The 17,186-nt window shown below is 42.3% G+C and overlaps 1 protein-coding gene across 1 annotated transcript in view; it reads left to right on the top strand.

Annotated features, from left to right (window-relative positions):
• The first annotated feature begins 6,979 nt into the window (after nucleotides 1-6,979).
• VPS53 (VPS53 subunit of GARP complex) overlaps nucleotides 6,980-17,186 on the top strand; it is a 137,763-nt gene continuing 127,556 nt past the window's right edge. The window contains exons 1-2 of the mRNA XM_025916500.2: nucleotides 6,980-7,128; nucleotides 8,911-8,991. Coding sequence (XP_025772285.1) covers nucleotides 7,042-7,128; nucleotides 8,911-8,991 — 168 coding nt within the window. The 5' untranslated portion in view covers nucleotides 6,980-7,041. The remainder of the gene's footprint in view (nucleotides 7,129-8,910; nucleotides 8,992-17,186) is intronic.

Raw genomic sequence — 17,186 nt, 5'->3', positions numbered from 1 at the left:
CAGCAAATAAATATCAATTAGAAAATGTAATAGAGGGGCGCCTGGGTGGCGCAGTCGGTTAAGCGTCCGACTTCAGCCAGGTCACGATCTCGCGGTCCGTGAGTTCGAGCCCCGCGTCGGGCTCTGGGCTGATGGCTCGGAGCCTGGAGCCTGTTTCCGATTCTGTGTCTCCCTCTCTCTCTGCCCCTCCCTCGTTCATGCTCTGTCTCTCTCTGTCCCAAAAATAAAAAAAAAAATAAAAACATTGAAAAAAAAAAATTAAAAAAAAAAAAAAAAAAAAGAAAATGTAATAGAAAAGGAGGATCATTTACAATGTTTATTTTAATTCCAGTATAGTTAACATACAGTATTATGTTAGTTTCAGGTGTAATATATTTTTAAATATATTTTTAATATATTTTTTTAATTTATAATTTTATAATTTATAAAATCTGTTACAAGTTTTAGACTTAATAAGAAATATGCCAGACCTGTATGAAGAGAGCTATGAACCCTTCCTGTAAGACATAAAAGCCTTAAAAAATAGACAGCATGGTCCTAAAGGGAAGATTCAATATTGTAAGCATGTATATTTTCCTCAAGTTGATCTATAAATTCAATACAATTCCAAGTGAAATCCTAATATGTTTTTAATAGATTCAATAAGCTCTTTCTAAAGCTTATGTGAATTAAAGAAAACGTGCAAGAGTGGCAAAGAAATATTTGAATAAAGAACACTGGGGGAAGGGAAGAAGTTACAATATATCAAAATACCTCAAATTATCCTAACTGAAACAGTGTAGAAGAAACAAATAGATCAATGGAATAAAACACAGTCCTGAACCAGACCCACTATATTTAGTCTGTAGCAAACACATCATACTTGTGAGGAAATGAAGAACTAACTAAGAAAACCACAGAATCCATTAGCCATCCTTTGGAAAAAACAAAATTAGTTGAATACTGCCCCTCCACAATACATGTCCTCCCAGAACCTCAGAATATGACCTTATTTGGAAATGGCGTCTTTGCTGATTTAATTATGGTAAGGACTGAGGTGAAACCGCACTAGATCAGGGTAGGCCCTAAATCCAATGAGAGTATCCTTATAAGAGACAGAAAAGGACACAGAACGGAAGGTGATGTGAAGATGGAGTGAGAGTTTGGAACGATGAGTCTACAAGCCAAGGACTGTGGGCAGCTACCTGAAGCAAGAGGAGGGGCTTGGGTTAGTTTCTCCCTCAGAGCCCCCAACAAGTAATCAACCCTACCAACACCTTGATTTCAGACTTCCGTCCTCCAGAACTGTGAGAAAATTAATTTCTGTTGTCATAATGCACTCAGCCTTTGGTAATTTGTTACGGCAGTCCTAGAAAATGAATACAATGCCACACACCAAACACCAACATAAATTCCAGATATACAAAAGATTAAACATGGAAAGCAATGCTATAGATATACTAGAAAAAAAGTTTGAAAAATATTCTTATAATTCACAGTCTCCCTCTCTCTCTGCCCATCCCCATTCATGCTCTCTCTCTGTCTCTCTCTCTCAAAAATAAATAAAAACATTAAAAAAAAAAGATTTAGAGACTAATGATGGCTGTGGGAATGGTCTCTCATAGCAGTGACTCTCAATGGGGGACTGAGGTACAGGAAGCCATCAGAATTTTGAAAAATATTATATTTAGGAAATAAAACTTTTCACTGGTTTTCTGATGTAGATCTACAGTATAGATTTAAAATAAAAATCTATATTTTAAAAATAATTCTTGGCTGGTGGAGAAGGGATATCACCTGTGAATCAGTGATTGTGAAATTGAAGAATATTATGTGTGGGAAGGCTGTTCACAAAATTTTTATGTTTAGCAGAAGGAGGCAGGGGCTTAAAAAAAGAGGTTAAAAAAAGTTTAAGATATATTCAGTGGAATCCCCCTTTCCCTTCAAACTGCATGCAAAAGGTGCAAATGTGTGTTTTTCTGGGGGAAAGGATCTATATAGTGTTCTTCATGTCCTCCAAGGGACTCAGACTCAAAAAAGATTAAGAACTACTGGTGTAGACCAGGAGAAGAGAAGTTGTTGAAGATCCAGCTCAGGAAATACAACAGAAGAAGTAGAGACAAAGAAACAAGAAAACAGGGCTGGAAGTGGCAATGGCATTGTAAGACACTTAAGGGTGTTAGATACAATAAATTAATGGCAGCTACGTTATAATGATTGTACTGGTTAGTTAATGTTAATTGTATAAAACCAAATGTTTTTGTTTTTGTTGTAAAGTGTAAGACGTACACAAAAGTTCTGTCATTTTGGCCTATATAGTTATCACCTTGTCAAGTAGGTGAAGGAATTACTGAATGTGAATCCTATGTAGCCACTGCGGAAGTTCTAAAGGCATCTGGGAGCCAGCATGACTGAATACCTGAGCTATGATCGTGGGAACAGGGGAGCTGCTGAAGCTAGCTGGCAATTAGGATCTGTTTAGCAAGAACGGGCATGCACAGAGAACAAGCGTGCCAATCAAAACAAAACTGGGTGTCCAGGCTATGGGGACGAGCAGAACATCTGACTGCCGATCAAAACCAAATGCTGGTGGTTCAGGATATTCAAAAAATTGAGGAATGAAGGACAGCAAAAGACAGTATCATCATGAAAAGCCACGTACTAAAAACAGTCCATAAAGGAGTGCCAAGCAAACATTTTTTAAACAAGCTTTCTTGTAGAAATCAAATTATATTCCTCCAATTACAAGTTGGCGTGGGAACTTTGCCACCCATAGTGATAATAGGATCATAGTAATAATAGGATAATTGTGTTTGAGAGTCCTAGGAGGCATTTTAGAAATTTGTAGGGAATATTTTTGGTTAATACAGTGTTGGAATGGGGCTATGCTACTGGCCTTTAGTGGCTAAGGATCAGGTATTCAGACACCTTGCAATTTTTTTTTTTTTTTTTACAAGAAATCTCACAAAAAGCTCAGTTGTTTAGGGGAGGGTCATTATGAAGGGGAAGCTAAATTGGCAGAAAGATACTGTCTTGATCTTATAAAATAACATACTCTGCATGATGTCTACTTAATGTAGTACAGCTACTTCAAAAACAATCAAACCAGTTGTAGATATACCAGGGTTTTGGAGATTCCCTTTAACAGAGGTAGAAAGAAACGCAAAACTGACAGGCATATGAAATTGAAAGACCTCACTGGATGTCATTAACAAAGGCTATTTTAAAACTACTTAATACTTCCATCCTAATGAGAAACATTATGAAAATTCATTTGGGGGTTACTGGATTTTCCCACTTTATTTTGATGCTGTCCTGAGAGATGCACCCCATAAATCCCCTGTGGCCTACTGTGCTCCTCCTTTAACAACCTCCCCCCCCCTTTTCCACTGCCTATTACAGGGTAGGGCTTCCAAGGTATGTGAGTAGGTTTTAAGTATTAGAGACTGAATTTATGCATCAGGTGAAATTTCAAGTGAGAAAATGTTTTCTGTAATACTCTGTCATCAGCTATACCCCATCCCACTGCATCACAGGAAAAAAATTGTGAGAATATCAATATGTGATATTCTCATATATGTAAATATCCATATTTTATCTTAAAACCATATAATCTGTCTCTCCAGACTGCCTCCTTCCATTTCCCTCTTTCGCTTATCATAAATAAGTCTAGCCTGTCATTACTTATCTTAATGCCCTTTTTTTAAATGTAGGGTCCACCTGTATCTCTGCTCTTTTGTCTTCCTACACTTTTTGTACTGGACAGCTTTCTTAAACCCAAGCTTATATTCATTACTAGTATCTTATCTGCAAAGAGGGAGAAGGGAAATAATTGAGTTGGGAGCTTCAGAGTAGGGAAGCAGGGGGAATGCAATTGAGTTGACAATGCATAAAGGACAAGCAGTTGAAACTGGATACCATGAATTTGAACTGGAAACCGTCATCCTTGTTTCATGACCTGCCACAATTATGCCCACTTCTCAGAAGCAGAGAAAACGAAAATGAGGGGACTAGGACTGATAACAGGCATGCTAAACTTGGTCATGTCACTTCTCTGCTCACAATCTTTCCAAGGCTTCTCATTCCTTAACATGACCTTCAGGAGCTTCCATCATCTGGCACCACCTATTTCTCTAGCCTCTTCTTTACCATTCTCCCCTTGGCTTTCAAAGTCCCATCCCCCTGGCCAATTTCTTCCATCCTCAAGGCTTCTGCACACACCATTCCTTTCATCTGTCACCTGCGATTCCTCTCACCACCCACCCTTTGCTTCAGCTTAAAATTCATTTCCTCAGAGATGCCTTTCCTGACCCCCAAATCCAATCAGAATACTCTTTCAACGTATGCTTTGTCTTTCATTATGTTTATTTGTATGAATACTCTTTTCAGACATGGAAATAGCTCTGTGGAGGCAGGCACTTGATCTATTTTGTTGACTGCTAAATTCCCAGCACCTAGCCTAGTGCCTATCACCAGCAAGAACAGCAGGAACATTCATTCATTCATTCAATACATATATTGAGTTTATTGAATGAGTGAGTGAATGTTTGGAAGAGTTAGCTATGGGATCTTGGACAAGTTATTTAATTTTTTTAATGCTTATTTATTTTTGAGAGACAGAGAGAAAGACAGAGCCTGAGCGGGAGAGGGCAGAGAGAGACAGAGGGAGACAGAGAATTCGAAGTAGGCTCCAGGCTCTGAGCTGTCAGCACAGAGCCCAATGCGGGGCTTGAACTCAAGGACCATGAGATCACGACCTGAGCTGAAGTCGGACACTTAAGTGACTGAGCCACCTAGGTGCCCCACAAGTTATTGATTTTAACTATGTCTCCATTTTCTCATCTGCTAAATGGGGCAATGATACTAACTTCCAACCTCAGAATGCCATGTGGGTTAAAAGAGATAATGCATGCCTAGCATGGTGCCTGGCATATGGTAGGGGCTAGGAAATGTTAGCTCTTATCATGATTAAAAAGCTCTATGAGCAACCACAACTCTTGTATATCACTGGTAGGAATGCAAAAATTATACAGCTATGTTGGAAACACGGTTTACCAGTTTCTTACAAAGCTTAACACAGACTTTCCATACAACCCGGCAATCCCACTTCTAAGCATTTACCCCAGTAAAATGAAAACTTTTGTTCACACAAAACCTGCACATGACTGTTCACAGCAGCTTTATTCATCATTGCCAACAACTGGAAACAACTCAAATGTCCTTCGACCAAAGAACGGAAAAACAAATTGTGGTATAGCCGCACAGCAGAATAGCACTCAGCAAGGAGAAATGAACTACTGACACATGCAACAACATGGATGAAATGCAACAGCTTCACGCTGGGTGAAAGAAGCCAGACTCCGAAGGTGACATGTGGTATGATTACATTTATATGACATTCTGAAAAGGCCACACCATAGGGACAGAGATCAGGTCAGTGGTTGCCAGGCAATGGGGTGGAGCATGAGGGAATTTGGAGAAATAATAGAACTGTCTTAGGTCTCGATTGGGATGGTAGTTACATGACTATACGCCTTTAACAAAACTCATGGCATTATAAACTGAAAGGTGAATTCTACTGGATGTAAATTATGCCTTAATACGAAAGATGGCAAAAAATTCCAATCAGGTGGATCAAATTTTTCCTTTCAAAAAAAGTATTATAAAAGTACTACAGGCTATTGGTAGACATTCTGGAAAAATATAGAGTGTACTTTCCATCACCTGCAGAACAGTAATATTTCTTTGATGTCATTTTTATATGTGCAAAATACACATACATGGGGGCTATACTGTACATTTTTGCTCTCTCAAACGTACGTTTTACTTCCTGAAACATATTAAGCACGTTTTTCCATGACATTAAGTAACTTTCAAAACCACAGTTTTATGAGTCAGTACTATTCTATCGTATAGCCGATTTATATTTTTAAGCCTTCTCTTATTGTTAGAAATTGCTTTCACGGTTACTACAATTTTGATAAAATTAAAAAAAAAAAAAGTTCAGCGGGCCCAAGGACTCTTCCATTTTGTAAATGCACAATGTTTAACTGGTAAAACAACTCCTCTGGTTGGCTACAATTGTCTCATTGTTTTAAACGTCTGGAGGAAAAGCAGTTCCACAGGAAGATCTGGCCTCTCTTCCCATCGTGGTGCATGAGGACTAGACACCCTAATATTACCTGTATTACTAGCTTAAATTTGCATAGCGCTTTTTATATTTAACGCTCACCACATCCTTGCAGGGGAAGGGGCAGATGCAGTAATTTGCCCAAGAACCCACAGCTTATCAGTCGTGGAATGGGACTTAGACTCCAGATATTCGGAGTCTCGGAAAGTAAACATTTCCCCAGCGGCGGAGCGCTAATTTGGCTCTTCCCCCTTCCTCCACTAGGGAGAGGCTGCAGACACCCCCAGAAAACTCTGCCTAGAGGCTTGGCACACGGGGAACTTAACTCTGTCAAGTGGACGCTGTCCCTCCGACAAATTGTCCTTGGCAACATCGCCACTTACCAGCTGGGGTCATTTCTCCCCCGGTGGCAGGGGAACACCTACTGCCACTGACCAAGGGGGCCCTGGGAGCGGTAGGATCGCCGGCTTCGCGGCCTGCGAGGGTTGCTGTCGGTCGGTCGCGACGCTGTCGGGGCTCACCCTCACTGGGGGTCCTGCCGGGGGGGTGGGGAGGCGACCAGGACCTCCCCAACACCGGGGCCTCCGTCGGGGGGGCGCGCCCTCGGCGAGGTGAAGCGTGCCCCCACACCATCTTAAGGAGAGCTGAGGACAGGCAGGGGTTGCGGGACCACTGGACTGCCCGGGGAGACTCCGGGGACGTGACAGGAATGCCTCCTCCGCGGTCGCAGAGGTCAGTCCTCCACTATCCCAGAGTGCCCCAGATCCCGGAAGTGCCCTGCTTTCCGGAAGTGCCCGGCAGGCTGAAGGAAAGGAGATTTGCCTGAGCGCTGCAAAGAGAGGGCTGTGGTTCTGGTGCGTGGGGGGGGGCGGGGGCGGCTGGAGGTGCTACTCGGGGTTGAGGTGAGCGTCGGGAGGGAGCTGGGCGGAGGGATGATGGAGGAAGAGGAACTGGAGTTCGTGGAGGAGCTGGAAGCCGTGCTGCAGCTCACGCCTGATGTGCAGCTAGCCATCGAGCAGGTGAGCGTTCCGTGCCCTGACGGGGCAGGAGAGCTGAGGGTGGGGAAGTCTGGGGGTGGGACCCGAGGTGGGATGGGGAGGAAGCAGTCTTTGGACGGAGAGGTGGGAGCTAGGCGCCGAAGGGAAAGGACAGGTTTGGGGGGAGGTGGTGATGGGAAGGGGTTGCTGAATCCAGGGGAGGGAGAGGACCCTTTCTAGGCCTTGATTGTCTTTAGAGGATGAGGCGTCCCGGTGAGTTTGGGCAAAGGAACCGCGCCTCCTGAAAGCATGAACCTGGAAGAAGGGAGTTCGTGGATACCAACGTCAGATTTGGGGGATTATTTACCAGGCTGGTGTGCCGCTGCTCCCGCTTCTCAGTCTAACCTTTTGTGAGGGACTAGGAATTGAGAAGGGGAACAACTTTAACACCTGCAGCGGGTCACAGAGCAGAGGGGACAAGGTTGAAAAAGGACCCTTTACCGTACTTAAATGGTTGAGAATTTCTGCTGTTGATTAATTTGGATTAGGTTGAAGAATATTCCCGGGAGGCCTTCCTTCCCTTCCGGAACTCTTTGGTTGACTAAATTCTCTTTTCAAGTTTACTGGGTTTTTAAGAGTAATTGTATTGGAAATAGTGACTTAGACCCTTGTGCAGGATTTTGCTTCTGATAAAGGGAGAGGATCTCCGTTAAAGGAATTGATGTAGGGGATGAGATTTAAGAAAAGGAGGGTTGTGCCATATTTAATGACCACTGGGAAGTTTTTTGAAATAAAGCATTACTACTACCATTGCTAATAGTTAATATTTTTTTGAGCATTAATACTGATTATAGGTCTGCCACTGTACTAACTTATTTGTATTGTCCCATTTATAGATTTTTGGATGTGTGTTTTTCCACCAGGTTGGATTACCCCATACAAAGGACACTTGGCACATCCTAAGGATGCCAGACCACTGGGCAAAGGTTTTGTTGTTCAGGCCCCAGCTCCCCATCCGCCTCCACCTGACAGAAAAAGACATACATTTCATTTTCTCTTTGGACCTAATGGGCCCTAATAGAAGAAACAAACAACGCAGTCAGTTACGGTTTGGCAAGGATTTTAGAAGAGTGTATTTTTGCTGTTTCTTAAGAAGACTGAGTTCTAGCATAGGTTTATCTAATGAGCAGACATCAGAAAAGAATTGGCTTCCCAGAATGACTGTCTTGAGCTGGTGAAATCCAGTACCCAGGGCATCACTCCACTGCTTCCATAATCTACCTTGTTACGTGTTATTCAAGTTGTAGCTTTTGAAGGGAGTTATTTTTCAGAGGCAGTGTTCTTTCTTCTGCTAAAGAGATGGACAGTTCCTGAATGCAAGCTCCATTTCCTGACACTGTCTGAAGCGTAAAAATTGCTTCAGTGCAAAGTGAATTCCAGTACTAAGCCATCACAGACATATGCATAAGTCTTTTATCAAGCCTTCCTTAATACAGTCATGTCATCAGCTGGTTTAATCTGATAGTGGACAAAGCCCATTTATTTTCCCTTGTCTGTGGAATTTTGTTGCTATCTGTGGAACTTGCCACTGTTGCACATTCTGTTAGTTGCACCAAGATGTTAAAATTACAGATGTTAGTGAAAATCAAAGATTCACTTTAACATATATTTTCCCAAGCAGTCGTTGGGTGTTAAGCCTTTAAAATGAAAAAAGGTATGTTTCTTGCTTTCAAAGAATTTACCATCCAGTAGGAAGGAAAGAAAGAATACATTAAACAAGACAGAAAGATGACAGTTATTTTTTAATCCCCTGTCTTTATACAGGTGTTTCCAAGCCAGGATCCTCTAGATCGAGCAGATTTCAATGCCGTGGAGTATATCAATACCCTGTTCCCAACAGAGCAAGTGAGTATAGGGTTTTCTTCATTTCAGTGGCCTCTGGCTCATCCCACGTGTTGTGATTGCTATGTTATACTGCATGATCTAAGGAGACTTGATAAACAAATGAGAGTTAAATTCAAATCATTGTAACCGATTGGGGTTTGGTGGGGGGTAAGCTTATACCAAATACTGTTGTGTGAGAGTGGAATTCTTCGTATTGTGAGCATATTATTAGAAATTGTAATGGGGCGCCTGGGTGGCTCAGTCACTTAAGTGTCTGACTCTTGATCTCAACTCAGGTCTTGATCTCAGGGTCATGAGTTCAAGCCCTGTATTGGGCTCTGTGCTGGGCATGAAGCCCACTTAAAAGCAAAAAAAAAAAAAAAAAAAGAAGAAGAAGAAAGAAATGCTATCTTTAGTCTGTAAGAGTCCCCTACATTTTCTGTGGTAAATTGGGAGGTAGAAAGGATTTTTAAAACTAATCGGGAAGAGTAGGAGTGAGATGGGGAGGATAACCCTGGGGTCATAAAGCTACTCTCACTCCTATTTTGAGATGCGAATTTTCAGACTTTGTTTTTTATTTTGTTGTGTTGGTTGGCTTGCCTATACAGATGGGTTTTTCTTACACAGTTGTTTTTTGGGTGTTTAGGTGAGAAGTAGAGAATTAGAAGCATCAGAGTCGGGAGAAGGTCAGCTAGAGTTCTTTTTGGTAATTCATTTATGAATTCAGCAAATGTTCAGTGGGCACCTGACAGGTACCGGTCACCAAGCTAGGCGCTGGGGGCACAAAGAAGAATAACACCCGGTCCATGCCCTTGAAGTGTACATGATCAAGGGCAGGGGGCTGGGAGAGAGACACTGATGAATGCTGTGGGGGAGGTATTGAATGGTTTAGTGAGGAACAAAGGAACGTTCTTCCTAAGAAAATCAAAACTTCAGAGAGGAGGCAGGCCTTCTGCCAAATCTTAAAGGAGTCGTTCCTTCATTTAGTCACACACATTTATGAAGTGTCTACTAAATGCCAGGCACTGTTTAGAAACTGGAGGGAAATGGTGTGGCAGGCAAGTTCCTAGTCTTGTGGAGTCTAGCGTGAGGAAGAAGACAATAAACAAACCAACAAATAAATATACAAGAAATTATCAAGTGTCGTGGATACTATGGTAAACAGCAGGTGCAGCGGGGGTGGGGGGCTCCTTTAGATAAGTGGCCGGGGACGGTCTGTGTGAGGTACTTCCCTTTAAACGAAGATTTGATACCTATGAAGGAGCCAGGCCTGTGGCCGTCTGGCGGAACTCTACCCTAGGCAGAGTCAACTGATGGGCAAATCTAGGATGACAGGGAGAGAAGTTCATTCTAAGCACAGGACAAAGGCTCAGAGATGAGAAACACAGAGTGTGCACAGGGAACAGAGCCTCCTAGGAGATAAGGCTGATGGGGTTGGCAGAGCAAGGGTCCTGAAGGGACCATGTTCTCTAGGCTTGCAGGCCCCGCATGCCTCTCAGGGAAATATTTTCTACACAGCTCATTGTCACCGGGCCCAGTTTTAGGTTTGTACACACCCTCAAAGTATTAGGTACATACTCTAGTAGCCGTCTTAAATAAATTAGGTTTTAGTAGTGTTTGTTACATAAATAATAAAAACAGAGGTTTTTGTCATGTACTGTCAATAAAGTATACTATATCCAGCCCCCCCAAAATAGAGATTTTAATGTTTTCTTTTCACACTCTAATGGGCATTATTGCAAACCCCTTTGGGATGTCCACGCCCTGCGCTGGAGACAGTGACTCTAGGCAGTGGCTGTTCACTTACGGACTTTAGATAGCCTGGGGGGCTCGGTCATTTAAGCATCGACTCTTGATTTCAGCTCAGGTCATGGTCTCATGGTTTGTGAGATTGAGCCCCGTGTCAGGCTCTGTGCTGACAGTGTGGAGCCTGCTTGGGATTCTCATTCTCTCTCTCTCTCTCTTTCTCTCTCTCTCTCTCTCTTTCTTTCTGTCTCTCTCTCTCTGCCCCTCCCCTGCACATACCTTCTCTTTCTCAAAAAAAAAAGGACTCTTGACAGGGTAATGACTGGATCAGATTCACATTTAAAATATTCCATCTGGCAGCAGAGCAGAGGGTGAGCCAGGGGAGGCAGAACTGGAGGCAGGAAGACCAGTTGGCAGATCACCTACAGGGGACGATAAGAGCCCGAGTGAAGACTGGGATTCAGAGAGCAAGTCCACAGAGCCATTTAGGAGTCCAAAGTCACAGACTGGTTGAAAGGATGTGGAATCTAAAATTCCTTCCTTTACCCACCAAAACACACTTCCTCTGCCCAGTTTTCTAAGAAATCTGGGCCTAGCTGGTGAACAAGACAGATGGGGTCCTTACCAACCCAGAGCTTCTGGTCTACCTTAACAGGTAATAAATACACCATTAACAGATTATAAGCAAATTATTATGGCTCTACAAAGCCTGTTTGTATAATTATGATTTGCTGCTTGCTCTCTAAAGACCCCTAAGTTCTGCTACAACTGTGATAATAGTTAACATTTATTGAACACACAGATACCATTCTAAACATTTAATAGTGGTGTTATGGGAATAAGGAGGCACAGAGGGAGAAAGAGTGCTCAGCCTTGCCATGAAGGAAGCGCACCAAGTACTGTGGGAGCAGAGCACATGCCGCCTCACTTAGTCTCAGGGACCCAAAAAGACTTCCCTGAAGAAATGGCATTTCAGCGGCACGTTATACGCCAAATGAAGGATTTTTTTTTTTAATTAAAAAATTTTTTTTCATGTTTTATTTATTTCTGAAAGGGAGAGACAGCAGGAGCGGGAGCCTGAGACAGGCTGTCAGCCCAGAGCCCAACATGGGGCTTGAATCCATGAACCACGAGACCATGACCTGAGCCAAATTTGGACGCTTAACTGCCTGAGCCACCCAGGCGCACCCAAATGAAGGATTTTGAACTTTGCTCTCTAGCCTGGCAGAAGGAGTGGGTCAACACCAGATACCTTTAAGCTAATTTGGGGATAAGGAGGAAGAGCAGGCTTTAGTGGTAAATAGAGTAGGAGTGGGGTGTAAGGGCAAGCTAAGTTTTGAACATTTGGGGGCCATTCCGGTGGAAGTGTGGATTTGGATATTTGAGTCTGGAGCTCATAATTCTCATAATTATTAATATTTTTGGCATATATCCTTCAAACTTTTTCTTTTATTTTTTTAATTAAAAAATTTTTTTTAATTTTTATTTTTTGAGAGACAGAACATGGGCACAAGTGGGGGAGGGGGCAGAGGGAGAGAGGGAGGGGGGAAGAGAGAGGGAGGAAGGGAGAGAGAGAGAGAGAGAGAGAGAGAGAGAATGAATCTTAACCAGGCTCCACACTCCGTGCAGAGTCCAACGGGGTGCTCAATCCTGTGACCCTGGGATCATGACCTGATCTGAAATCAAGAGTCGGATGCTCAGCTGACTGAGCCATCCAGACTCCCCCTTCTAAGCTTTTTCTAATGAACATATTTGGGGCGCCTGGGTGGCTCAGTCAGTCAAGCATCTGACTTTGGCTCAGGTCATGATCTCATGGTCCGTGAGTTCGAGTCCCGTGTCGGGCTCTGTGCTGACACCTGGGAGCCTGGAGCCTGCTTCAGATTCTGTCTCCCTCTCTCTCCTCCCCCACTTGCCTTCTGTCTCTCTAAAAATAAATAAACATTAAAAAAAATTTCTAATGGACATACTCATTTTTTTAAATAAAGTTGGAGAAAATGGTATGATTCTGTGTGATTGTCTTTTTTGAGATTTCACAGATAGCCTTTAGAGCTCATTGTTTAGTGTGAAAGAGGAATTCTAGGAATTAGCTGGAGGTAGAAATTTGGGAACAACTTGTATAAAGACAGCAGTTTTAGCTGTGAAAATACCATTTGCCCCACTGTATCAAGAATACTGACTCATCAAAGCAAAAATAACTGTTAGATTTGGAAATTACATAGGAAACCACCAGGTTCTCACTTCTTCCTGACATGTTTTTATATGTATTTGATTTTAAACTACTGAAGGTAGCAACTAGACATTTGTCATTCCACAGATGTAGTTATATGTCTTGTCTAATCGTACCTCCATGTACACGATAACGCGTAGTGAAGTTTCTTAGCAAAGTAAGAAAATTTGTGACACAAGGTTGCTTTTATTTCCCCGACCCCAGATTTACACTTAGCAGTTCATTTTCCAGCCCAGATTCCCATGGTCTGTAATGACAACGTAATAGAAAATAGTGGCATGAATCATAATGTCTTTCACCTGTTGCTAAATCTTGGGCAAAACCCGTCTCTACACCTCATGGACCTGCAGCAAATACTTCTGAGTTGAGTTTAGAATATTTAGGGGCGCCTGGGTGGCTCAGTCAGTTAAGTGTCCATTTTCAGCTCAGGTCCTGATCTCACGGTTGGTGAGTTCAAGCCCCATGTCAGGCTCTGTGCTGACCTCTTGGAGCCTGGAGCCTGCTTTGAATTCTGTGTCTCCCTCTCTCTCTGTCCCTCCCCCATTCGTGCTCTGTCTCTCTGTCTCTGTCTCTGTCTCTCTCTCTCTTTAAAATAAACATGAAAAAAACCTTTAAAAAATTTAAAGTAGATGTCAGTGTATCAAGAATGAGTTTAGGGTCACTCTAAGGAGGAGGATGTGTATGCGGTGTCTGTTGAGTAGGAGCGGCTTGCGTGTCAGTGGTTGCCTGGAGATATGTGCCTGGAGGTAGGACATCCCCAGGTAGTTCTAACTCACTAGGTCCATGTGGCAGGAGCTCAGCTTGCTGTATTTATAGGGCTCTTAGGGGTAGTTCTGAAGAGTAGCCAGGTTTGGTAACAAAGATCTGGAAAATTTTTCTAGTCTCCTAGTAGAAAACTGAAGGTAATCATTTGCCATGTTTTCATTAAAGGTTTGATTAGGGGAATCTAGGTAAAATCTATAAAAATAAATATAAAACTGATACAATTAATAACTTTGACAGAAGAGTCACGTGGAGCTGTTTCTAAAGATTTTTTTCTAAAGAATTTTTAATGACCCCCGCCCCCAATGCTCTGGATCTGTGTTGTTAAGTGAAAACAGTAAGATGCCAAATTGTTTCTCATGCCAGTTTAATTTTTTTAAGCCACATATTTGCTTAGAAAGAACAGTAGAAAAATATACCAAAACACTAATAGTGATTATTTTCTGATGGAGGTGCAGTGGGAAGTTCTGTATTTTCTGTAATTAGCAAGAATTGCTATTAGAATCAGGAAATACTTTTCCATCATTAAAACATTTTTAAGTCATAAAACTGTACAACCACCTTATAACTAAACTAGATGGGTGATTCTCAAAGAGCAGATGTATCACCTCCACCCAGGGTCACCAATCTGGATTCCTTTGGGGCATTTCCCCAACACCAGGGGAGTCCCTCCACCCCGCGAGGATTACTAACCTAGCAAGGAGTGTGCCACATCCCTTGGATATGTGGGATGCCTAAAAGTTAGGTTGAGGATCTAACTTTAGAGGTAGCATGGTTAGGGGTGCCTGGGTGTCTCAACTGGTTAAGTGGCCGACTCTTGATTTCGGCTCAGGTCATGATCTCATGGTTTGTGGGTTCGAGCCCTTCATCGGGCTCTGCGCTGATAGGGCAGTGTTTGCCTAGGGTTGTCTCTCTTCCTCTCTCTCTCTCTCTCTCTCTCTCTCTCTCTCTCTTTCTCTCATTCTCTCACTTTCTCAAATAAACATTAAAAAAAAAAAAAAAAAAGCATGGTAGAGTAAGAAAGAGCAGAAACCCAAGAGTCAAGATTGACCCCAACCAAGTCCAGCCATGCTGAATGTTATATACACAGCCTTGGACAAAACATCCATCCTTTCAGAGCCTAATCTCCCACCCCCGCCCGCCCCCCCCACTGAATAGAAAATAGCATGCCTAGTGTGGTTGAGAAGATTAAGGGAAATCATTTCTGTAGAACATCTAGAAGAGTATTGCATAATGAATCCACATTAAACGTTAGCACCCTTTCCCTGCTGGGGAACCAGCAGAAAATCTGGAAGATGAAGGGAACGTGGTCACCAATCGGTCTAGGTAGCATGTCGTCAAACATGATCATTTTATATTTTTAAACATTAAAAATTTTTTTTCAATGTAACTTATTGTCAAATTGGGTAACACAGTGTGTCAAGTGTGCTCTTGGTTCTTGGGGTAGATTGCCGTGGTTCATTGCTTACATACAACACCCAGTGCTCATCCCAACAAGTGCCCTTCTCAGTGCCCATCACCCATTTTCCCCTCTTCCCCCCACTACCCCCATCAACCCTCAGTTTGTTCTCTGTTTTTAAGAGTCTCTTGTGGTTTGCCTCCCTCCCTCTCTGTAACAATCCCCTCCCCCATGGACTTCTGTTAAGTTTCTCAAGATACGAGTGAAAACATGATATCTGTCTTTTCACTGAGAATAATACCCTCCAGTTCCATCCACGTTGCTGCAGATGGCCAGATTTCATTCTTTCTCATTGCCAAGTATTATTCCATTGTATATATAAACCACATCTTTATCCATTCATCAGTTGATGGACATTTAGGCTCTTTCGATAATTTGGCTGTTGTTGAAAGTGCTGCTATAAACATTGGGATACGTGTGCCCCTATGAATCAGCAGCACTCTTGTATCCCTTGAATAAATTCCTAGTAGTGCTATTGCTGCGTCGTAGGGTAGTTCTATTTTTAATTCTTTGAGGAACCTCCATACTGTTTTCCAGAGTGGCTGCACCAGTGTGCATTGCCACCAACAGTGTAAGAGGGTTCCTGTTTCTCCACATTTTCGCCAGCATCTGTAGTTTTCTGAGTTGTTAATTTTAGCCGCTCTGACCGGTGTGAGGTGGTATCTCAGTGTGGTTTTGATTTTTTTTCCCTGTTGATGAGTGATGTTGAGCATCTTTTCAAGCATGATAATTTTAGAACATTTCTTTCTGGTCTTTAAATAGTTGCATTTTAGTGTTTTCCTCTTAATAGCATGTTATCATAAACTATCTTTGTTGTTTTGGAGCCTCCCTGCCCAGCATCTCCAGTAGTGTAAAAGTCCACCGCATCAATTTGGCTTGATTTATTTTAACTTTTCTACTGTGGCCATTTAGACCATTCCCATGTTATTGCTCTTTTAAATGCAGTTGAACATCCGAAGGCATAAATATTTTGAATTACTCTTCTTAGAAAAATTGTGATGGCTTAAGCAAGACCTTCATGTTTAAGGAGTTAAATTTCAGCATTGGTTGGTGTGTGTAGCACCCCAAATCAATATTTACTGTTGTGGAATAACCTCCAAGTCATATTGTTAAGTGAAAAAACTACGATGCAGGACAATGTGCATTGGATAAAGAAAGGGACATAAGTTATGGGCATGCTTTAAATGTAAATACATAGACCGTTTCTGGGACAGTACAGAAGAAGCCAGCTCGGAGCCATTGCCTCTCAGGAGGAGAACTGGGGCGGGACAGGGAGAGAAGAAGCCTAGCTTTTCACTAATTTATCCTCTTGTACTGTTCGGCTTTTTGGTTACGTACATGTTTTACCAATTTCTTTTTTATTTGTTTTTATTTTACCAATTTCAAATAAACTATAATTTTTAAATTTTGGTATAGTTATCCATTGGTACAATGAATTTATGGCTACCTTTCACCCAGATTCTTTAGATGTTAGCATTTTTTTAATTAAATTTTTAAAAATGTTGTATTATTTATTTTTGAGAGAGAGAGAGAGACAGACAGAGTGTGAGCAGGGGAGGAGAAGAGAGAGAGACACACAGAATCCAAAGCAGGCCCCAGGCTCTGAGCTGTCAGCACAGAGCCCAACACGGGGCTCGAACCCACAAGCTGTGAGATCATGACCCGAGCCAAAGTCAGACGCTCAACCGACTGAGCCACCCAGGCGCCCTAGATGTTAACATTTTTTAAATAGTTTTTTTTTTACAATACTCCCCCCCCCCCCAATTTTTTTTTTTTTTTAAGGAAGAGGTTATGCCCAGTTTACACATGAAGAAGTATACACTCAGGCTAAACAGATTGCCCTCTATACATAGAGCATGTTCGTAGTGGCAGCACTGTGCCCAATGTAGGTCCTCCAACAAACTCAGCTCCTGTTATTACACTGCTGGTTTATACCCAGTCCGGTTTTGGGGTAACTTGACAGCTTCCTCAATTAAAATAGTTACTAAAATAACTTCTGTTTTCTGACATTCATTTTCACCT

This window comes from Puma concolor, chromosome E1 (genome assembly GCF_028749965.1).
Source record: "Puma concolor isolate L17-30 chromosome E1, mPumCon1.1.hap2, whole genome shotgun sequence".
NCBI lineage: Eukaryota > Metazoa > Chordata > Mammalia > Carnivora > Felidae > Puma > Puma concolor.
Note: the sequence above shows the minus strand (reverse complement) of the source record. Positions and strands in the feature narration are given on the sequence as shown.